This window comes from Stylophora pistillata, chromosome 14 (genome assembly GCF_964205215.1).
Source record: "Stylophora pistillata chromosome 14, jaStyPist1.2, whole genome shotgun sequence".
In the NCBI taxonomy this organism is placed as follows: domain Eukaryota; kingdom Metazoa; phylum Cnidaria; class Anthozoa; order Scleractinia; family Pocilloporidae; genus Stylophora; species Stylophora pistillata.
This window is the reverse complement of record NC_142532.1, coordinates 6,874,257-6,898,133: the sequence shown is the minus strand read 5'-3', so window position 1 is coordinate 6,898,133 and position 23,877 is coordinate 6,874,257. Positions and strand designations below refer to the sequence as shown.

The window sequence follows — 23,877 nt, the reverse complement described above, 5'->3', positions numbered from 1 at the left end:
TCAACTTCTTCTTTTCAAGTTCTTCAATGAACCACCACCCATGATATCATATAGAAAGGGGCGTTCACTCAAAGGCATAACATACTCGTAAGAGCAGAACTGTAACGAATGCTGGAAAACCGGACACACTGTGGAACCGTGCGGACCGTGTTACAATTGTAACAAATTGAGAGAAAACTGGACGTTCTACGAAATCGTGTAGGACTGTGATTCCCAATTCTTATCGTTAATTAGCGAATCAATGAATTGTCACTGCGGGAAAGGGGAGGGGAGGGTAGGGACAGCTTCCCTGTGATGGAAAAGAAAATGATTTTAGAAAATATTATCACCCCAAATTAGCTGCTTCTCAGTCATATTCAATACATTTTGGCTCTTTCCGTTCGATGGTTCTGTTTCTCTGACATTTTTGTATCACAATGAACACTTGGAAACGAATTTTCTTAAGAAACGATGTACAGTGACTTACATGAGCCCGTGTGAAGCAGACTCCGCCAATAGAGTATGCCAGTTAGGAATTTCCAACTTCGACCCCAGGGATTTCTCAGCCAACTTTAAAGATGGCAGCAGGTCGAGAGCCGACTGGAAAAACCCTGCCCAAAAAACTCCTGTGGATTCAGGAATATAGTAGGGCGCACAATGTTTGAATATCATTGAACAAGTTATCAGGTGTCTAACAGACCAACAGACATCTCAACAATAATTTATTTTTTCAACGGCTTAAATGAATTCATCGAGAATTCTACGATTAGGTTCACCCAACAAAAGAACGTCTAGTAGGTATACTAAAATTAGAAACTAATCACAGGATAATTATTCAAGTAATTGAAGTCTCAGGTTTGAGTCTCCTCACTGTAATAATTTACTGACCCAATTTAACAATTCAGTAAGCCCCTGTCACAATTTTCCGCTTGTCTATGTGCAAAAAAGAAGTCAATCATGGCTATTTCGGAAAATGACCCACGCTTATGATCTGAGGATAAAGGAAGAACTAGGGCGAAAAAAAACGACCGAGGGGGACCTAAAGCGGAAGGGAAGTCTGATGCTGTCCCCCCCCCAGCTCAATACCCTTCGTGTTCATAGTCTGATTTTCAGAAGAACCAAACACAGATCCACTAACGCATTAATAAATATAATTGTTCTAGAGATGGAAAACGTAAAAAGTAAGTAAAAACCATATATGCCTGTCTCGATGATGCCTTTAAATTTAAAATCTCTTTAAAACGCAAAACTCTAAATTATGGGAAAACAATCAGTAATTAATTATTTATTACAAAGACTTTCTAACGAAAATTGAAGACGGACATAAGAGTCGAAACAAAACTATCTTACAGAAAAAAAAATTGTGCTGTTAAATTAAGGTGTTTTCTATTAACTGTCTATAGGTATTCGAATGGATTTCGCGGCTCACGATTGCACAATAACTTAAATTCCAATACAAGCTCCTCAAATATCCACTAAATGAATTCAAATAATCTGATTTGTCTCCAAATAACGAAACAAATTACTCTAACATATATTTTCCTAAGTACTTTGAAACAAATCTAAGAGCGACCCAAAGTAAGTGGGCTAGAAAATACTTATCAAAATGTATAAGCATGACTTATTCTTGCACAAAATATCTGTTAAAATTGATTTCCCAATGAAAATATCAATAAGGATAATACCAATACTAATTTTAACAATCCGTTAAATTAGAGGCACTTGATTTCCGAGTTTACAATACGAGACGTTCCAATTATTTTCGGAGAATACCGAACATTACGATAACACATTTAAAACTCCCCTAAAGAAAGTTGGAAAAAAAAATATGATTTTTGTAGATGCTGCTAATCTACTGTACATAAATTAGTTAAACTAAAAGTTCAATTATGCGGTGCTTTCCAACAACGCTACCGTAACATTGCAGTTACTCAGGGATTTTCAAGAAAGAGACGACGGAAATGCACCTTGAGCCTGGGACGAGCTTTGCTCCTCAGTAACCCATCTACCGTAACTTATTCTCTGCCACTAAGTTTTGTCACACTCATTTCAAAAACATTACATTCTCACGGCTAAAAAAAGCAACTGGAAAATTGAAACTTTCTCAGGTTACAAACGAAAAAGGTTCTTACTTTGACGCTGAGGAAAGTTGGAGAAGAGCCCATTGTACCAAAAAGAAAAACTCTACCTTTTACGGTAAGACAGGTTTACAAAACAAATATTTAAATGTTTTCCAACGGTCACAGCCTTTGAATTAGAGTCTGTCCTCGTCAGTGAAAGTCACTACAGTTTCCGAACTGGGTGTCAGTTGTGACGTATCGATCACGTGGTCATTCTGAGTCGTGCCGTAATTCTTCCGCCTGGTGAGCTGGGGAGGAGACACGCCATTACTCTCACTTCCGGTAGCCTTCATTTCCCGCGTTGTTTGGAGAACTGGTGGAAGGTAAGCTTCCTGTAACGCAACAACGAAAATGTTAAATTATAAGATGTCACGTAACTCTCGATTCCTTTATGGAATGAGGACAAAAATCAGTAAGAAAACTCGGCGTTTTATCAAGATAACACCCTCTAATCCATGTGTATCCATTGTTATCAATTGTGTGCAGGATAACCTACTAATAATGTGCCAAGAAGTTACATTTAAACCACTTATAGATGTTCACGAATCCGTGCTTGAATGTGTAACGTAATATCGAAAAATTTCTCGGTACCAGGTTTGATTACATTCATTTGATACTTCTGTATCGTGTGGCTGGTAAAACTCTAAACTTCAAATTAGTGGAGTGAAGATCTATCGTCGATTAATTCGCAGCCAAAGATTTCCAAGCATTCTGAGTGACACTTTAAAACAAATAAACTTGAATAAAACAAAACAAACAGACAAACAAACAAAATCTGCCCATTCTGTGATAAGATGGTTACTTTTCATTCACTTCCAGAAGCTGCTTACAATTGCACGAATCAACTTCTATAAAACACAAATTCCTCCAAGCTCACAAGATCTTAACGATATCGTTTGTCTTTCATTCACTTTTCAAAGAAGGAACTAAAACAAAAGTACAACAGCTGAACTTACAGGAATATAGACATCAGCTCCATTGAGTTCCGCATCTGTTGTGAGGTATTCCTGAGGAAAAGGAAAAACATAATTCCATAAATGCTTTGCAAGACTAACAAAAACAAAAACGTTCTATTCACTATAAACAGTTCGACAGCCACCTTATGAGGTCCAAGTTTCTTGAACATTCCAAAGCAAACTCGAGCTAAGAGAAGCAGCACTGTGATACACACCACGACCAGGGTGAAAACAGTCTGAGGATCATTAATACCTGAAGAGAGAGAATCAAACTGTTAAAACTGCACCGAAAAAATTCACTTCAGGCCTGTATTTTTCGACGTAGGAACGCACGCTCAGCAACGAGGTTATTCATGATGTTTGAAGCAAAGGTAAAGGGCAAAAAGTGAAGTTCTCGTCGTCTGGCCTTTACCGTTAACTCCAAGAAGTGATCAGCAAGTAACTTCTCCCTAATAATGTCCATCCACTATCCAGCAAATAGGTAATGAGAATACTAAAACTTATCTCGTAAAAGATTTCTTGATCTAACACTACATTTATTCAAGCATTAAAGAACACATTTTTCTGGGCTCTGCATCGTGATAAAGCCACGCGGGATGTTAGGAGAACACGAGGGAAGCTTGTAAATTACGAACCGATGGCGAGTGATTTATAATTTTTTTTAGTCTCAATAACTCGATAAAGAATCCGCCTGGAAACTGAACTGACAAATTAGACGATGCGAGGAAATGCGTATAAGGCAAGAGGGAGAATTAACAATCAGATCTTACGAGTTTAATAGTTAAGCCGTGAGTAATCCCAAGTGAAAATATTTGCTTTTGCTGTGAACAAGATATTTCTGCTAGCTTTCTTAATTAACGGATTAATGTTAAGCAATTAGAGCATGCGCTCACGATTTCTATCACGTGATAAGGGAAGCCCTCTAAAACGATCATGCGTGGAAGAGGAGAGCGAATGATTCAATTGTTTATCGAATAAATCTACTTGTCACCTACTCGTAACGTTTTCATTTTATGATATTAACAACGGCAAATCATTGGGCGATTCACTCTACCCACTTTCACGAAATAAATGGCGAGTAGGTAACCAATCAATCACAAAATTTGCGATAGAAAGCTGGTAGATTTGTGATGGATTAGCATCCCATCCAGGGGGGTAGTAGAAATACTCTTAGTCGCTTCACGCTACAGAAACCGGAGTTAAGCACCGGCCTGATAGACCACAACCAAATGCAAATATTTTCACATTGTGGATCCAACGGCTCAGACGCAGTTCTAAAACCTGCGAATGGAAAGAACTGGTTCGGTTTTCAAAGCCCTCCAAAGGGACACGGGACCCGCGACACGGTGGCCTAATTTTTCCACGTGCTTAATCCTTTCTATCCTAACATCAGTGTCCATGTTCTCTATACTATTCGCTATACATTTCCTAAGGTGCCAGTAAGGAGAATTTTTCTAACAATCAAGAGCTTCTTTAGTTGGATATGATCTACTTTATTCTCGTGACCTTACCGTTTGTTTGAGGGGTGATATTGTAAGGAGAAATTAGAAGCTGGTCACTATTTTAGACGGGGATTAACTTGGATTCTAGAGCTAAAAGTACATCCTTATTTTTTTTTTATCTCTTTTGAAAGACACCGTGAATCCTACATTGCCTCTCCCCGCCCGCTTGATTCAAATTTTATTTTGGTTTTATTTTGAATTAATAATGTAAACTGGCCACCGTAAAGAGGTTTCAAGATGACGCTTCCAACGTTAGCCTTTCGTCAGAACGAAAGACAGCGCAGTCCATTCCACTTTTTTTAATCGTAATGGCTCCAACTAAAAAATAAACGCATGGAAGCTTTGAAAAAGTTCCTTTACATTGCAGCGCTGACAATGCATTCGTTTCACACGTTGTTTTAACCTGATCGTTGTAAAGGATGTAAATAACTGTATGAAGACAGCATCTAAAGGCAATCATGGCGGAGGATATAAATTAGAGTAGCTTCGACGTAAAATATTCAAGAAAATTAAATTACTGCAAAAGTAAAAACGCACCCGCCTTTCAATGTTTTCTGAAAGACCCATGAGGAAAGGTCACTGTCTAACCATTACGTTGAAGTGGACTCTAAATTTATGGATTTCAAATGATTTTTCGATAAATTGAATATAACATCTTCAGTACCTTATCCTGCTAATTTCACTGTTATCCCAAAAGATCGCCACCGGTATTAAGCTCGAGATCTAATTTGCAAAAAAATTTTGATGGCTTAAATTGATCTCTTAACACAAAAGGTACGATTGAAACAAAGAAGTTTTGTTTAATATAACTTTTTGAAATATCTACTTGCCAATTGGAACGAATATTACGCCTGTATGACCACTGCTTAGGTCAACAATAAGCTTTACGATGGGTGAAATTTAAGAATAACAAAATTTTCAGGTTTTTTTTAGCCGAATTTCGGCCGAAGAAACACGAAACTTATTTTATTCGGCTGGAATTTAAACTATTAACGATCTTTAACAAACTTTCAGGACAAAGGTTTTTGAAATGCGACAAACACCAGTAAAACTTTAATATTATGACATAATATAATACCTTTTTCTATCAGTGTAAGTGACTAATACAGAAAACTTTCGGAAACGCTTCAGAAAAGTTACAAAAAAACATTCGTTTTTACGGCGGAAGGCGGTCGTTTGATCGCAATTTTTCAAAAGCAAATGCGTACTTTCAAGGTATAAAGATATTCGTCTCGAAAAGCAACATAATAATCGCAGATAGATTAGGATGCACGTCAACAATTCTTGAGCCTTTGCCCTAACTTTTATCCTCAACACTTACTTCCAAAGTTTTCCGAAAGCAGACGAAATTCTCCCATATCCCAAGCCATACAAGTAATCCGAACCAAAAAGCTAATCCTCAGCTAAACGACGTCGTCATTTCATCTCTTGCATGTTCGTGGCATATAAAACTGCCAACTCACCGATTTTTAACACAATTGCTTCGTGTAACGAGAAATGATCGCGGGCGGTCGCCTATCGCAAATTCAAACATGGCAAACGAAGTTTTCCGCAGCAGCAAAGGTTTCTAAGGAAACCGTAGATAATGGGGGTGGTGTAGGGATTTTTCCATGCGGGTTTTGATGCGTGCGTCACCATGGAAACTACGAAATTAATGCAGTTTCGCAACCTTGGTCACCTCGAATGGTAGTTTGGTTTCCTCTACAACTTTGGCAGATTCGAGTTTGATATTTTGAAACACGTGATTTTCGCTGAATCAAAGTTCTCTTCTACAGGTGAAGCACGAGGTAAAAAATCATTGTACCGACTAAGGGCCCGTTTTTCAAAGCCCACGAGTATTTTTTTCGGGCTTGGCATCACTGATAATCTCAAAGTTTATACATCTGAAGAATAGTATCGCGGATTCTCAAAATTTTTTCGATTTTATTTGTTTCTTTATATTTCAAACTGTTTAATTTAAAAGCTACCAACATCTCGATCATCAAGGTAAATGAAGCAAACAAAAAAAGAAGCTCTTTGTACGGGAATCTACCGGAACATTCCAGAAACGAGCCTCAAGTTTCGGACTCAGGCCTTTCGACTTATGGTCGGGCGCGAACTGGGTGGAAAAGCGCTTTTCGAATGTCGAAAATGTTAATTTAGTCTTGCATCTGAGAGAAGATCACTGAAATGCCGGATGTTATTAAAGATCTTTGTCGCACCTTTACTACAAGGCATGCAACAATACTACGCTCGTAGATTATAGCTTGTTGTCTGTAGTAGCCTGCTCACCATAATAAATTGCTTACCAACTAGTGCGCTTTTCAATTGAGCGTCGTAATACCAAACCGGAAGTTATCAAAATGACCAACCAGGAAAAAGGAAAATATCTTCAAAGCCATTGAGAACTCATTGTGAAATCGACTGATTTGCCAAAGCGCGGGAAAACGCAAGTGACCAAGACGATTTGCATCTGATTGGGTAAAAGGCTGGCGCAAGTCTTGAAGACCAATCACAGAGCGAAGTAAAGCGGAACCATTGCAGTCTGGGATCTTTTTCGTCACTCAATTTAATATTGTGAAGTGAAGTAAAAACCTTTATTTAACTTCGAATTACAGATAGCAAACAACTATGCTAATAATTTGGATATATCAACAAAGTTGAAATGGTAAATTGGCCACCGTAACGATTACAAAAGCTGACGTTTCGAGCGTTAACCCTTCGTCGGAGCGAAGGAAAAAGTCGTTAGCCCTTCGTCATTCGCTCCGACGAAGGGCTAACGCTCGAAACGTCAGCTTCTGTAATCGTTACGGTGGCTAATTTTCCATTTCAACTTTGTTGATATATCCAAATTATTTCGTTACTCCCACAGACGCAGCCCCAAACAGTTTCTTTCGAAACTATCAGCCTTTATTCAACTATGCTAAAATCTTCGAAGATATAAAAAATTAAAATTAAATAGACCAAACAATTATGTATAGAAATAAGATATTAAAATTTTTAAGCTAAATTACAAAAAGAACAACAATCACGATTAAATTTAATTCGATTTACAGCTTGTTTGAATGCCTTCGTCGTAGGAGCGGTTCTAAGTGAGTTTGGTAACGAGTTCCAGAGTTTACAGGCTGAATAACGGAAAGAATGTAAGCCATAGTTTGTAGTATTAACCCTGGGGACATTGAGAAGACGTTGGCCCCGTAGGTTGTAAGAAATATCTCTTTCATTGAGTAGATTCTTAATATATACAGGGGTGTTACCATTAAGGGCTCGATAACTAAGAGTCAACATATCATGTATGCATATTGTTCTCCTAAGGTGTACATTAGACTGACTTCCGCACTTACCTAATCTGATAGAGGAGTAAAATAACAGCGACAGCAAGAGAAAGAAAGTTGAAATGACGGCGAACGTCACGGCAGTGTGATGTACATTGCTGTCCACGTAGTTGTAAGAAATATTTCTTTCATTGAGTAGATTCTTAATATATACAGGGGTGTTACCATTAAGGGCTCGATAACTAAGAGTCAACATATCATGTATGCATATTGTTCTCCTAAGGTGTACAATAGACTGACTTCCGCACTTACCTAATCTGATAGAGGAGTAAAATAACAGCGACAGCAAGAGAAAGAAAGTTGAAATGACGGCGAACGTCACGGCAGTGTGATGTACATTGCTGTCCACGTAGGTTGTAAGAAATATCTCTTTCATTGAGTAGATTCTTAATATATACAGGGGTGTTACCAGTAAGGGCTCGATAAGTAAGAGTCAACATATCATGTATGCATATTGTTCTCCTAAGGTGTACATTAGACTGACTTCCGCACTTACCTAATCTGATAGAGGAGTAAAATAACAGCGACAGCAAGAGAAAGAAAGTTGAAATGACGGCGAACGTCACGGCAGTGTGATGTACATTGCTGTCCACGTAGTTGTAAGCAGGTGGGCGATAGTTAAAGTAAAGATTGTATCGATCGACTAAATGCTTCATGGCCATGTAGAGCAAACCTGAGAAGAAATGACAAAAATACGGGTTACATATGAAATACTGCGCCGAGCAGTTAGTTTCATAACTTTAGTAATGGCTGAAACCAGGGTAATATAATATGGTGCATGGGCTGTGCTGGAAACTGATATAAGTACGCCTGGAGATATTTCACCGCCGTCCCTTTTTAGACTGTGTGCTAAGTTTCTTCGCTGGAAGCGAAAGTAGTAGGACTACACATTTTCAACTACATCTATCGAAGGATGACTGATCTATAGTTATGAGTCCTGATTCCTGTCTGCGAGGGGTCTGCGAGAGTTCTGGCTCTGATCCGCTCGCTTCGTTCGTGGGTTTTACCGCCCGTGCTCGATTGGTAGCGTGACGACAATGTTTTGCGTGACTTACCAAATGGCGTGACAAGAGGACAAGTGACGCAATAAACGACCATCAGAGTGAAGATAACTAACATCCAGGCGTACTGCTGCCCATACGCAAACTCACGCACGGCTTCCTGGTAAAATAAAGAACCTTGATGTCAAATCACAAACTCTCCTTGCCAGCTTACCCTTCATTCTACTATAAATTTAAATAATGTAGTACGATTATTAGGAAGAGTGACAAAACAATAAGTTTCGTCGCGTGTCGAAGTAATCTTGGATTACGTTGTTTTTACTTTACTTCGCCTAAATTTTCCAAGAAGCACAACCGTAACGTAGGCCTTAGAGAGTCCACTGACCTTGCGAACGAGCCTTTTCTCTCCTTCGTTTCGTGCGCAAGCCATACTACCTGCATAAGAGACTAGCTCAGGGAAGCGACACAATTCTGCTGCGGTTCCAATCAGTGCTGATGTTACAAGATAGTTGACGAAGAACGCGCCATTGTTGGGCAAGAACACGCAACTGGAATAGAGAGCAAACACGTGATTAAAATATGAGCTCAGTCTAAACCTGGGGTGAGAGCAGTCTTGAGAGAAAATGGGTCTCGTCAGAGACAGCAATTACTGAGTGGAAATCATCACAAGTCGCAGTTACCGACAACCATGAGTTCTTTTCAGAAAAACTTTCATCCGTAAGATAACAGACACTAAATTGTTGCTATCGGCATAATTCCTTTTACTGTCAACTAGCAATTCACCTTTTCCGTTGTGTTCTTCATTGTTCAAATCGAGAGGAAATTAAGAGTATCAAGACCGTGAAAAGTGCTGTTGGGTATAAAGGTAAAACACTTAAGTTGTGTAAATATTTCTCCGTTTGCTGTAGCTAAGTATACTAGATCAGTTCAACTGTTACAAGATGTGAAGGAGTTCCAAAACATCCGCCGGTTTCCAGCGGTCTACCTTTGACTTAAATAAGACCTCTCACCGCCGTCTATTGAGCCTGCTCGCAGGCTCATGTGTTTGGGTTTCGCCTCAAGGTACTGCTGCATCATGGGAAGCCGCTTATGGAAAAAGTTACAGAAACTCCTGGGGGCACTCAACTTACTTGATTGAACGATTTGCTTTTAAAGATAAGACCATAACCTAAATGTTTTGAAGAAACCTCCTAAACCTGAGATGTAGGTAGACATGACCAGGTAGTCCTCCAGTTGAAGACTTGCTTAATTTTAACTATCGGTGTACTTGACGATGTGTTTATGTTGAGAAGAGAAGTTGTAATTTGTTCACCTTATGGGATCGTGGTTTGTAAGCAGAGGTCGTTGGTAGAGCAAGACATTCTACGGTCAGCCTTCACCGGGCGTAGCTATTCGTTTTTGTTTTTGTTTTCGTCTTTTGTATAAATTTAGAGCAGTACTAGCATAGTACCTTAAGTAACTATGTGAAAATGTCATTTACAGGATACCCTAAAACCCCAAGGGTGGCACCGCTGCCTTGGTCGGGGGGGTACACGTTCCCCGTTTTTTCCACCTGCTGGTTTTTAGGGGTTTTCGTGTCCGGCTTTGGTGCATTTAGTTTACTTCAATTGTAAAGGCTTCTGTTAGCATATCGACTTGGCGTTAAATAAACGGTGGCTTGGCTGGCCAACCCGCCCAGATATCAACTCTTTGTGTGTCCGGTTGAGCAGTGAAGGCAAAATAGGATTAATTGCAGAAAGCTTTTTTAAATTCCCTCCTCAGTTCAAATATATTAACTATGGATATATTAATAAGAGTTGAATACTCACGCTAGTCTACTTTGGAATTCAGGAAAACCTCCTCCGAGCGTCAAATGAAACAAAGCATCCACACTGCAGCAAAAACACAGCACAAACATTTGAGTGCCTGTCCGCATTTTACGAGCAAAAAAACCCTAAGTTTTCGTTTCTCCTGGTTCCCTTGGAAATTTATCATGATTGCTGTTGGAGTAGCGAGGCAATAAAAATTGGTGTGAAAAATTTCCCGGAGCAGCTCGGACTTTGGTAGGCGAGGTACACTCCTTCTCAGGCCCAGGCCCCAAGCCTAAACGGGTGCTTCACGTAGCAACGTCTTCAACTGGATTTTACGCTTGCCGGCTTTTGCCAAAGAGAAATCCCCACCCGGCATGTAGCACCCATTGTACTCCCGATTGGAGAACACAATTACGTCTCCCGCTAACTTTGTGTCAAAATCAAGTCGGTGTTCTGAACAGTCTTGAAACACATATATTTTATTACAACTGGCAGTAATGTCGCAATCTGATTGGCCAATTTGCCGCTGTCAATAAGAGTACAGACAATGCTGCTTGCGTCAACGTGTCACGCAATGATCGTACACTGAAAGAATCGTTTTATTTGACGTCGATACTGTGATAAAAAACAAATCGACAGTGACTTAGCGCGGTCTGTAATCTTATCGATGACGATATTCGTCAGCATAGTGGTCAAAATGTTTGCGGACTCACGCGGCTGCGCCCCGTGAGTCCGCAACCACCGTTAAATCACTGTTGATTTTCTATTAACCACTGTCGATTTGTCAAACCACTCAAGCGGATTACTTGTTTACCTGGTAAGAGCCAACGAAGGAAGAATAATTAACATCAGTATTAAGAAAATATATGTCTTGACCATCACAGAATGCTCAAGTTTTGACCTGCAATAAAATAGGAGACAACATCGAGGACTTTCTTACTTTTAACTACAAATTTAAAAAAAAAAAAACCGGCCCCTTTGGGAGCCAACAAATATTCTTAAGTACAGAAAAAACGTACGTCGTATTTCGCAGCGTTTGAACTACGCTGGGCCAAGTGACATACGAGTATTAACTGAGTACTCGTGCCCGTATGTCTTGGGTCCAGCGTTTCCGCGTAACGACTTAGAGTACATTCGTGGTCAAGCATTAGACTCACGGACCCTTTAAACCCTAACATTAGCATGTATTTTCCTCAGAATCATACCCGTACCTTGTCCAATGGGCTTCGAAATAACTTGACCAGGACACTGCCGCAGGAAGGATTGCTGCAAAACTCCACAGCAAGATAGTGGGCAAGAATTGCGTGAGAAATGGACTTGGAGGGACAGCGAGCTTTGGATTGCTTTTCTCTGCGAAATATAGAGGGTAAAAAGATCCAAAACGGTTATTGGATAACTCTGCAACTTATTTCAGCAAGTGGTCGGAAGACTAAGAACTCTAAAAGAATTGACAGGTAGTTCCAACTTTTACTAAACACTACTGAGGGGTTATTTCAAGTAATTCCGCATACGTCACACAGGCAAGTTCTCAAGTAATCAGTAAGTACTATTCATTACTGAGCATCCGAAAAGACAAAACCGCGCGTCAACACTTAGATTTCCGAACAGTTTTCGGTCTATGGAAAAAGATAAATTTTTTTTTGGCTTCGGTGTGGTATATACTGAAATAATTATTCACCTCCGCTTTGGTGAATTGTTAATTGATGTAAAAGGTCTGTATTTGAAACCACTGTGCGGAACCTTCTTCATGAAAACTACCGAATACGAAGAACTGATTATGAAGCTGTAGAAAACAGCTCTAACTTTTGAATTTGTGTTTAACACTTCGTGTGTGCTTCAGCTAAACAACGTTGAAAAGACAATCACCCAATCGTCCATGAAGCTTTTAACAAATGATACAAAAAGGAGTGCTTCTCTTTAAAGGGAATAAACAATTTAGAAAAAAAAAAAGTTGCTCACCGACACTAGCCTCCAACTCCTCCAAAGTAGACAGCACAACAGCTGGCGTGGTGAGAAACAGAACAAAGATGAAAAGCAACGTATTGATAAGCACCGCCCTGACCCACCAACTTTCATTGTCTACAGAAAGGTGTTCCCAGATTATGTCCCCAGCTAAAGGAGCCTGAGACACATTCCAGTGGTCTGAAAAGATCCTTCGAGACACAGACGATTCTGGACTTCCGTGCCGGATTGTGTTGAAGTCTTTCAGACATCTGCAAACCGAGCAAATGATAAAAAAGTGGTAATGTTTCTGTGGTTCTATGTTGGAAGGGGATAGAAGACAATTTGGTTTTATTACGTGAGTTGACAATGTAAACTGGCCACCGTAAAGTGTTTCCAAATCTGACGTTTCGGGTGTCAGTTCTTCGTCAGAGCGAAAACGAGCAAAAACGCACAGTATTGTGCAAAATCTGTGAGAGCAAACTCTGGTGATGGTAGCGCATTTTGGGTCTATTCAATGAAAAATGACGAATTAATTCATTACGGAAGCTAGAAGAAAATATGCCGCTAATCAGAATGTAAATGTCGGCTGATGTTTATTTCCGATTCAAGCGATAATTCGCCCTGGTATTTCAAGGAAAAGTACGCTGACCACGTGACCTTGTTTTCCCCGCCATTTGCACGTTTGCCGGTTGCGCTTTGCCGTTTCTACGTGAAAGTAACCCCGTTTCGCCGCGTAAGATTTTCTTCACTTTTTCTCTCAAAGAGTAGAAGTTAATTGCTGGAAAAAGTGCACCAAAACTATTCCTTGTAAGTGATACAAAGGCGCCTTCAAATGAACCATGACGTGAGCTCACGCAAAGCTAAAGCAGCCAGGTTCACGCTACTTTATGTGAAACGTGAAAGGGCAAGCTGACGTTTGCAGTTTCACGTAAACGCGATGCTAAATCACTCTATTGTTGCGGTTATTACCCTTGTTTTATGAGAAGTGCATCCTAACCCAATCGCGAATAATAGACGCTTCCCAAAAGCACAAAAACAGCTTGACCAACATCCGCGCACACCTTAATGTGGTCTGTTAGACCCCCTTCCATTACTTTAGAAGTATTGTACCTCTGAACAATCGTTGCATTTTCAAATGTCACAAAAGCTATTCCCAGACTCTTCAGTTTCTGCCTCTGTTGATCAACTTGGACTTTACCATCTTCCTCTTCTTCAGTAAAGTACTCAATCCCATCCACGTGACTGGCGCCACAGCAGTGGCAACAAGGAGACAGCTTGTTGGTACTCACTGTGGTTAACGGTCTCTTCCCAGTCTTACGGAGCAGTTCTTCACAGTGTTCCCGACCCATTTCTGCGGCAAGAACTTTTCTCTGCGCTTGCTTTAGTTTTGCAAAGTCAAATGCAATTTGGACTTCAAGGACTTGCGATTCACCATATATTTCCCTGGAGAAATGCAACAGAGAATATCACCTACGAAACCAATACCCCATGATCCAAACACTCAATGCGAGAGCGTCTACAAGCCAGGTTTTTTGGCCTTTCTTGAGATAGCTAGAGCTTTCGCTTCATTACAAGTTCACCCCCAACCACCTTTGCGAGTTTGCATCCTCACATACCACTAGTTTGGACCATACTTTACTAATTTGCCCCCCCCCCCCAAAAAAAAAATCATTCTACCTGTTTGTTTATATGGTAGAACATATTCCTCTTCTGTAGAAATTGTGATACATCTCTAACAACATGCATTTTTTTTCTGAGTCAAACGTTTGACTGTGGAAGCTCGCTAGGTCGCTATGAAACGCTTTAACGTATTTCTAACTTGAAAGAGACTACAAAGATTCGTTTGACGACTTTAAAGAATAGTTTATAAAAAGATTGCCCTGGGAAAGGAGAGAAACTTACGCGTTAAACCTCAGAAAAAACCCATAACACATAACTTTTTATAGATGAATTTGCACTTTCAACTTAATCTTCTTATCGGCCAATTTTGTGGAAAAGGTGCAGTCAATTTTTACAACTCTCACCGAAAATGTTGCATGATCAAGTCAGCTGTCACATTCTTAGGTACATTAGTCATCATGATTGTCTTCTTAGAATCATCGTGGCTCTTGAATGCAAACAGGTTGGTAAAATGTCGCAACACAATCACCATTAACACAGTGTAGATGATTGCAAAAACTGTATGAAGCCAAAAGACGCTTGAGTCATACATCAGGTTAGAAACTGTCGTGGCACCAAAAGAATCCTTGACTGGTTCTAAAAGCACAATAGAAGATACAAATCATATTTGTAGTCTGGTTGTCTTAATCTTCTTTCTAATCTGAATTGTCAAATTCTGCAGGCATCAAGTGGTCAGGTGCAACTCTTGGACCCCGTTGTTGAAAGGGTGAATAATGCTATCCAATGGGTAAATCATTATCCAGTGGATCAGCATAAACAAACGTACTTCACTAACCACTAGACAGAGATTTATCCAGCAGCTGTGCCTGGATAAGGAGCTGTAAGACGTAAAGCTTGACAGATGGGAGAGTGGTCTCATATGTGAAGGTAGACAGCCAGCAAAAAAAAAAGTCTGTTTACTAGCCAAGTGGCCCATCAGGCCGGCACTTAACTCCGGTTTCCATGGCATGAAGCAATTAGGAATATTTCTACTCCCCCCTGGATGGGAGGCTAGTCCACTGCAGGGCTACCCCCCAGCACTACATTTGCCGGCACCCATTTAACCAACTGGGTGAAGAGAGGCACTGTGAGAGTAAAGTGTCTTGCTCAAGAACACAACACAAAGTCCCAGGCGGGCCAGGCTCGAACGTGGACCACTCAATTTGGAGTAGAGCGCACTAACCACGAAGCTACCACTCGTCTCTCTGGTAACCCCTTGGTAAATAGGGAGCTTAAGATACAGACGTTTTCGGGGCGACGGCGACGTGGAGACCGATTAAGATTGGGGCGAGATTGACTGCGCATGCGGCCCCGCCGTCGCCCTCACGTCGGCGACGTGAGATCAGTGAGTTTGCCGTCCTGGTGAAAACGTGAATTGATCTTGTTTGTTTTATTTCATAAACTGCCAATTTTGTTACTTGTATTAAAGTGATTGCATTATCACATTTCGCACGAATCATCACACGATGTCTCGGCCAACTCAGGAGACCTTTTGTTTTTCTCTTTAGGTTAAAATGACGGAGGCAACACAGTGAAGTCCAAATCGTCCAGGTAAGTTTTGGGCACGTACGCATACAGCACTTGAATTCTTAACATAAAAGGGAATTTTTGCTTGCTCCCATTCCCTTTATCAATTCGTAGATGCACCTCGAAAACGTACACCTCAGATCTATGGAGATTTTAATTTGGAAAATTAGGGTTTTTAGACGGAAATATATCCTACAAAACCAAGAACTCTTCATCGCTAATAAGATTAGCGTCGTAGTAAAAGACGAGGAGGTGGCGGAATTCTTCAAACGTAACCATGCTACGACAAAAAAGCCTCAATTTATAAAGCGAAACTCGACGAACTTCGAAGAAGTCACAAAGGCCGGCCGTCATCAGAATCTTAACAACTTCAATTATGGCGCGAAAACGGCAACCTCTGACCCAGTTTACCTGGGTTGTCACGTCGCCGTCGCCCTGAAAACGTCTGTATCTTAAGCTCCCTAATGTTAACAGGGAAGACACGCGAATGATGTCCTAAAGCTTCATGCGTCACTCTTAGGGTACTTACCATTGTTTCCAGAGTAGTTCACTGGTAAGACTATACCAATAGACAGACAGAATATGATGATGCTGTACACTATAAGATGCTTTTGGAATATTATATATTGAAATGCATCTACACCACACTTAAGACGAATGTGCTCATCTGTCACTCGCATGAAAACAGGGATCCACGAGAAAAGACCCTGAAAACAACAGTATATAAAATGAATTAAACAAATGATGATATCAATAAGACTGAAAAGGGCAGTTTTTTTTAATCAGGGGTAAAGCCAGACCAGGGGCCCAAGGAAAGCTACAAGCTTAAAACAGTGCCCCTTAATGCAGGTTTGACTGGATGAGATAGAAGAAGTCAAACACCGGTGACCTCCTCTTCAGGCAGTAACTGCATGGTAAAATTTATCACCTGTCAGTATTGACTCTTCTTACTGCCTAAAATTGCTTGGAATTCTTGAAAATTCAAAAGGTAAAAGGATTGCCCTGCCAGTTTCAAAATTTCTTTTACCTGTTTTGCTTAAATACTGAAGGGAGAAAACTGAAAGACTGATTGCAAATGACAAACATAAAAAAAAATTATGGGTTGTCCAAGGTATTCTAGGTCTTCCACTGAGCCAAACCAGCCACAAGATAGAATACCACTGCTGTCTGTTTAGACTGTAATCAGGTTCTTGTTGTTGGATTTTGCCTTATGTCACAGCTTAAGGCAGCCGCTTATGGAAAAAGTACCTTCAGTAAACCCCTGCCCTATAGCAAGCACCCGCTGCTGTCCGCACAGATTCAATCAAGGTAAGAAGAGAAATAAGGGTGGTCAACATGGAGGAAAACAACAGCTACAAAACCATTCAGCTACACAGAACTGTTGAAAAACAACAATTTAACCACATTCCACATGAGTTTGCAATTTTGACACCAGCCTGCTTAGCTTGTGGCAAATAACTTGCACAAATCTCTTTTATCTTATCAAATTTCATGCAAGCACAAAGTATCTAACATAACACTCACCTTTTTTTTGACGTCTGGAAATTCAGCAGCTTCTGGGGCATTTGTGCCACTTACTTGACTAGCACGTCCCTCCTCTGATGTTCCCTTGGAACCATAGAACATTTCGGTCCATCTAAAATAAAGACGTCAATATCATGATTAATCATAACCATTACAATTTCCTCAAATGTGATCTGTGCACTAGGTGCTTTATTTTTCAATAATTATTCTGTAGATATGTGATCAAACACTGTAATCATACAGTTGGTTGTAATCGGACACCTGTAATCTGATAGTTGAAGCAGCCAATCACGGAATTGATCACAATACCCATAACACAAACCACACTTCAAAAAAAGCTGGGGAATTTCCAAAACAGGGCTCAACACTAACTCTTATAGGAAAATCCATTGCCTGACAAGGGAATTCCGCATTAAATTGTACACAAAAACTGATATCACATGAATGGCAAAGCGATGAGTGTGATATCAGTTTTCTAGTGCAATTTAATGCAGAATTCACAAGTCAAGTAATGCATCTTCCTTGAGTCACACCATTGAGTAAAAATAATTAAAAAAAAAAGAAAATAGCATTACTTAGAGTTATGTATGATGTTATGAAATACCGCAGTTCAAAATATACGAACTTCATATATTCATTGTATCTGATTTATCACTTTCACGGGTTTATTACGAATCAACTTAACCGCCTGCTCCCAGTTGGCTTGTTAGCTCAATTGGTAGAGCGCTGCACTAGTATCGCAGAGGTCAGTGGTTCGAATCCCGTACAGGCCTGATTTTTTTCAGGTCTGATTTTCGCTATTGCATAAATAGCGCTATCTACTGCGAGGATCGTGCATCATACGTATCTAATACCGCAGTTCAAAATATATGAACTTCATATATTCATTGTATCTTACTTAGAGTTATGTATACGTAGACGCAAAACAACATCACTTAGCCTTGTTTTCAACTCACAATTCCATGCTAAATACCTTGCTTCATTAATCAATCAGAATGCAAGATTTTATTCAATGATACCATTCTACTATAGATAACTTAGTAGCCTTGTTTTTGCAGAACATACTTGTTTTTCCTGCTCAGATTTATGGCCTGCATGCTTTGCGCTTGGGCCATAAGTCTGAGCAGAAAAAACTCAGCCCATAACTTACAATCCGGAACTTAAGAGTCACCTCCAAATGGTTTCATGACTGTGGTCTGACCCTAAACTTGGACAAATGTAAACTCCTAGTTTTGCCCAAGCGAAAAAGTGATGTAGTAGAACTGGATATTGATGGTTTTCAAGTCAAAGCGACCGATAATGCGGAACTCTTAGGGGTTGTAATTGACAATAAGTTAAATTTTAAGATTCATATATCTAAGTTAATTAAGAAAGTAGGTAAACAAATTGATATACTTAATCGATTCAAACACATTCTTTCGTTTTCGTCAAAGATACGTATGTATAGGGCATTTATCATGCCTCACTTTAGTTATTGTAGTTCTATTTGGAATAGCTGTCTCAAAAAAGATAAGTGACCGATTAGAGAGATTACATGAGAGGGCCCTTAGATACGTGTTTAATGACTTTTCCAACGGATATGATAGTCTATGTTATAAGATTGGTTACTCATTAAGTTGCAGACGGAAACAAGATAGGCTTTTAATAATTTTTAAAGCCCTCTATAACAATATATATATATATATATATATATTCCCTTAGCTCCGGTTGGAGCATAGGCCATTAACCACTTCCGTCCTCCATCGGGTTCTGTCCTGGGCAAATCTTCCTAAAGTGGCCCAAGTGTGGCCCCAGTTTCTCATTTGGGACTCTACACCTCTTCTCCAGGAGTTCCTGGGACGATATGCCTCAGTATTAATATTAAAATCTTTATTTCAAGTAAGAGAAAATAAGAACAATCTTAGGGGCAAAAACAAACTTGTTTTACCTGTAGCTATGACCACAACTTACGGCCTTAAATTGACTTCTTACATTGCTACTAAGACTTGGAATGCATTACCTGATAAGCTAAGATTAATGGCTGAATTTGGGCTTTTCAGGAATGAGATAAGAAAACTAAGTAATTTGTAATTTTATATCAAGTAAGAGAAAATAAGAACAATCTTAGGGGCAAAAACAAACTTGTTTTACCTGTAGCTATGACCACAACTTACGGCTTTAAATTGACTTCTTACATTGCTACTAAGACATCATCATTTATATCATCATTTACATTTAGGCTTATATTATTTTTAAACTCTGTAATTTATATTCATATATTTTTCTCGGTACATAAGCATCTCTATTGCTAGAGGCTTAACAAGCCTCATTTTCATCCGAGTTTAAATATCAAGTCATCATGCAGTACATACCTCAAACTTGGTTAGTAAGAGTACTATATGGCTGGCACTAGTGCATTGTTCTGACCATTTAAGTCCTAGACCTAACATAATTTATTTAAGCTACCAATATCAAAATTTGCCTGAAAATTACAAAATGGTAATATTAAAAATCAGTGTGCAATAATTGCCCTAACTAAAACATTACATACCCCTGGTCTTCCTTTTGTATCAGAGCTAGTCTTCCATAATCCCACACAAGTCGCCGAATGACACAGAACAAGATGAATACAATCTATAACATTACAAGAGAAATGACAATTAAACCACATCAAAAATCTGAAATTTTTCCTCCAGAAAAGCTTGCGGGGTTGAACAAATTTAATGGAGGAATTGAAATGAAGTAAAAAAACCTGAAACAAATACTATTAAGGTTTAATGCAATTAACTTGGAGAGTTCAACATTTTTCGTAAAGAGTGCTTGTTTTATCTTATTTTGGAAGTTGAAGAAGCTTTCCTGCTGGTTAAGTATGACATCTGCAAATGATCTCTGCATTCAGTACTGTGTTTACTTTAAGTATGCAATAATTAATATCAAAATAAAAAACAGAACATTACATTCCACTTGCAGAATCTGACATGACTTTGTCTCCTTCAATCAAACAATCAATATCATAATGCCATGACATGGGATAAGTTTACCTTTTAGGCTTAGAGCCAGTAGCTCTAAAACAAATGAAAATTACTATGGAATTACAAATTAAAGAAATGAAATAAAAGAATGATCTGTGATAAGCTATATAGTGAATTCAGAATGAAATACAATAAGAACGTAGATATTAAAATATAACTAAAACTAAATAATTACAAGCTAATGCTATCGATATTAACTGTTCAACAGATTCTTTGAACAGGAAAGTTTTGGAAATCCCCCAAAAAAAGTTATCTCAAAGGTTTCCTTTTCCCATAAATAAAGCAACACAACCCTAAACTTTGACACCAATATCCAACCTCTTACTTACATCAATGTTTGATATGTCACTTGTTTTGAACTTACAAATGCACCAAAAAACACGCAGGTAACAAAATATTAAAAAATGTTGATAAAAGTTATAACTTGACATAAACTGTGATAGGTTGAGAGGTCAAATGACCTCAACTTCTTGCAGAAAATGCTTAAACTAGACAACTGTGTTTAATACTAATAGAAAGCCAATTTCTTAAATGTGAAAGCTAAGTTAGTCATATAATGATCTTTCATTAATGATATTTCTCACTCAAAGATAAAGTTCATAACCTCATGTAGCCATGCAATATCCTCTATTTACTAACATGTCTGGAAAAAAATAACATTGTCTGTAAAGATATTTATAAGCAATATCATTATCACTTCTCAAATATGAAAAAAAAGGATAAAATCATAAAAGATTCCATTTAACAGAAGATGTAACTCAAATTTGGCCTCAATTTTTTGTGACAGAACAGATTTTCTCTTATAAATGGTACACCTTCTAACCATAACCATGTAATTACCATATTTTGAAAAAGGCAAAATTATTTCTCACAGTGTAAGGTTTTTTTGTTTGTTTATACCTGTAGCTGACCTCACTACAATATAAAACGTATGTATTGAATGAAAAAACAAAAATACAAAAAAAGCTAAATTTAGTTTTTCACTTGAGCTGCTAGATATCTTATTTCGAAACCAGGAACTTGTAGTAAAATTAGTTTATTACAGGGAGGCATTCCAGAGCCATACAGTTAAAAATAAAGAAGGAATTATCAAATCAAATTCACAGCAATTTTCAACAGTCAAAACAATTTGAATGGAAAAAAATATTTTGGATGTATTTCTTAAAACATAATAATATTTAATACCAAAAATTAAAGTACTCTTGTAAATACATATGAAAAATCTGAACCAACAACTCAAAAGGAAATTTCAATTTCCATTCATAAGAAAAGAAAATCTTTTGATGTATCTTTCGACAGACAAGTAATAAATCACAAAATTATTTTTTGCATAATGGATGAACAAAAGCCGGCATAATTCACCTGCTTCAATTCCTACAACAAAGAAATCGAATACTAGCTTGAGAGTAGTCTTTCGGGACAAAGATTTGAAAAACTGCCCGCTTTCTGAACCAAATTGTCTAATATTCGAACCGATAACTACTTGAAATCGCTATTTTTAATTCTGACATCTGTATAAAGGGGTACTCTGTATAAATGTAGTTGTACATCAAGTATAGAGAGACAGAGCAGGTTGACGACACATGCAGGATTTGCGAATCACGATGTCCGTAATATGATTTCTTTTCAAGTTTCCGCTGCGGAATAATCATGTATCTCCATCGAAAAGAAGTTTGAAATATCTATTTGCTTCCCCAAAGTTGCAGTATTTGCGAGGAGTTCGGAAACAGAGAAACTGGATGCAGTTATTATTACTTTTTACGCGCGGCCGCCCGGAAAGGTCGACAAATGTTGCCTCGCACGATAACAAATGATAATCTCCAATAAACATTTTCAAATAAATAAAAAAATATGAGAGAGTTGTTTAAGACTGCCAGTTGGTGAAATTCCTCAAAGATCGGCCATCGACATATCGACCTCCAATCCGATCTAGCGAAATGTGAGCGACTAAATTTACATGTTTCCATTTTCATTCGTGCGGATCAGACCGAAGAGTTTAAATAAAAGTAAAGTACAGCAAGGCAAAAAAAATAAGACATAGTCTAAAAATTACAGCATCGAGATCAGAGATGACGCTTACCATCCATCCCAAGATATTCAACCCAAAATTTACGGGAATTCCTCCATCTTTTGCCATGTAATTTATCAACAGCTGTCTGTCGGAGGAATTCATGTTTGCACCTTTTGCGTCGTAGCATTTCGGTACAATATGCTGAGTTTTGTTCCCACCTTCAACATCAAATTCAAGGTAAAGGTCTGCCATACCACCAGCTTCAGCTAGAATCCACGTTTAGGAAAAAGGCTTCTAATAAAAATGAAGTCTAAAGAGGTGATACAGGCAAAAACATCTTTCGTCGGCCATGTTTGGGAAGACCCGCCTTTTATTATGCAATCTGCTGACCACAAATTTCCACATGACACAGTTGACATCCATTTGAACGGGGCGGTATAGCGATAAAAAAAATAAGAAGCAAAATGTAAAAGGAAATGAATGCAAAAAAAAAAAAAAAAAAGCAAATGACTTGGGTATGAAAAGTACTCTAAATCGTGATCGAACTTGATTTTTTTCTCTTTTACTTCATCCATCTGCGATTCCGTACAATCAACCGGGCTGGGCAACAATCATCTCCCCTGCACCTATCATTACAGACCCTTTTAGGGAACAAAACCAATATGTTCCATGACTGCTCGCACATTTGAAATAAAAAATTGTTTAGAAATTGGAAACACTGCAAACAGTGGCTAAAGGGGACAGCAATACCATGGAAACGCTCCGGAAAGGTCAGAAAGGTCGAGTTCTGCCTTATTTTACAACTACTTTGGACTTTAGAATAGCGATCGTTAAAATTAACAATTTATATTACTCATCAATGAATCACGCGAACCCGTGAGGTTGGGTAACCTGTGCAGTTGCTAAAAGCAAAATTTTGCAAACCTATTTTTGGCGAAAATGAATGAGGAACGGGAATCAAGGATCAACGTTGTCTTGGTTTACAAAGCCGACAGGCAGAATTGAGTCAATGCGGAAAGAGACCACTTCATCTATAGGGAAATGAGAGTAACATATAATAAGATGGAATCTCATACTGATTCAGCAATGCTGAGATCGCAAATTTTACGTCTAAGCGATTTCTCAAATTGTTAACTCGAAGAGTTCTTTAGTTTTATTTAGCAAATTTATAAATTTTAAATTTATAACTTTTCAATTTATAACTAGTGCGAGGCTCACTAGTTTCTAGTTTGAGCACTCTGGCATGGCTTAAATGGTACCACAAAAACAAAAACAAAAATTGGAATCATTTGGGGTGGCTTTAGATCATAGAGCTTCCCCCCCACCCCCCCTCTTAGAATCAGCACTGCACTAATGAGGCCCAGAGGGCCGAAGCAGTATTGTCTGCAGTTAGATATAGCTCTTTGGCATACAAAGCTTTGCTTTCATGTCCAAATTGAGCACTCTATCTATCTATCTATCGGCTCCCCTGGCAACAGGGAGGGTTGTCCGTAGTACATCCCCTCCAACAGGCGCGAGCCCTTAAACTCCGGTAGATTC

General features: G+C 38.8%; 1 protein-coding gene and 1 long non-coding RNA gene across 3 annotated transcripts; both read right to left on the bottom strand.

Annotated features, from left to right (window-relative positions):
• Positions 1-684: 684 nt before the first annotated feature.
• On the bottom strand, positions 685-23,347 carry LOC111332358 (mechanosensitive cation channel TMEM63B-like). Of its 2 annotated transcripts, XM_022937673.2 has the most exons (16): positions 22,408-22,720; positions 19,847-19,929; positions 17,317-17,428; positions 16,322-16,499; positions 14,631-14,862; positions 13,717-14,049; positions 12,622-12,875; positions 11,874-12,012; positions 11,477-11,563; positions 10,681-10,743; positions 9,258-9,420; positions 8,927-9,032; positions 8,368-8,544; positions 3,199-3,308; positions 3,056-3,106; positions 685-2,431 (listed from the first exon to the last, which is right to left on the bottom strand). In XM_022937673.2, the coding sequence occupies exons 1-16, from the start codon at positions 22,588-22,590 to the stop codon at positions 2,234-2,236; spliced, it is 2,469 nt and encodes an 822-aa protein (XP_022793408.2). In that variant the 5' UTR covers positions 22,591-22,720; the 3' UTR covers positions 685-2,233. The 2 variants fall into 2 exon arrangements, with proteins under 2 accessions (XP_022793408.2, XP_088601352.1); XM_088745226.1 differs by lacking the exons at positions 685-2,431; positions 3,056-3,106; positions 3,199-3,308 and adding an exon at positions 23,263-23,347 and having other exon boundaries at positions 7,979-8,544.
• On the bottom strand, positions 4,720-7,874 carry LOC148716323 (uncharacterized). The gene is made up of 2 exons (XR_015995396.1): positions 5,879-7,874; positions 4,720-5,003 (listed from the first exon to the last, which is right to left on the bottom strand). It is a non-coding gene; the product is annotated as an uncharacterized LOC148716323 (long non-coding RNA).
• Positions 23,348-23,877: the final 530 nt, after the last annotated feature.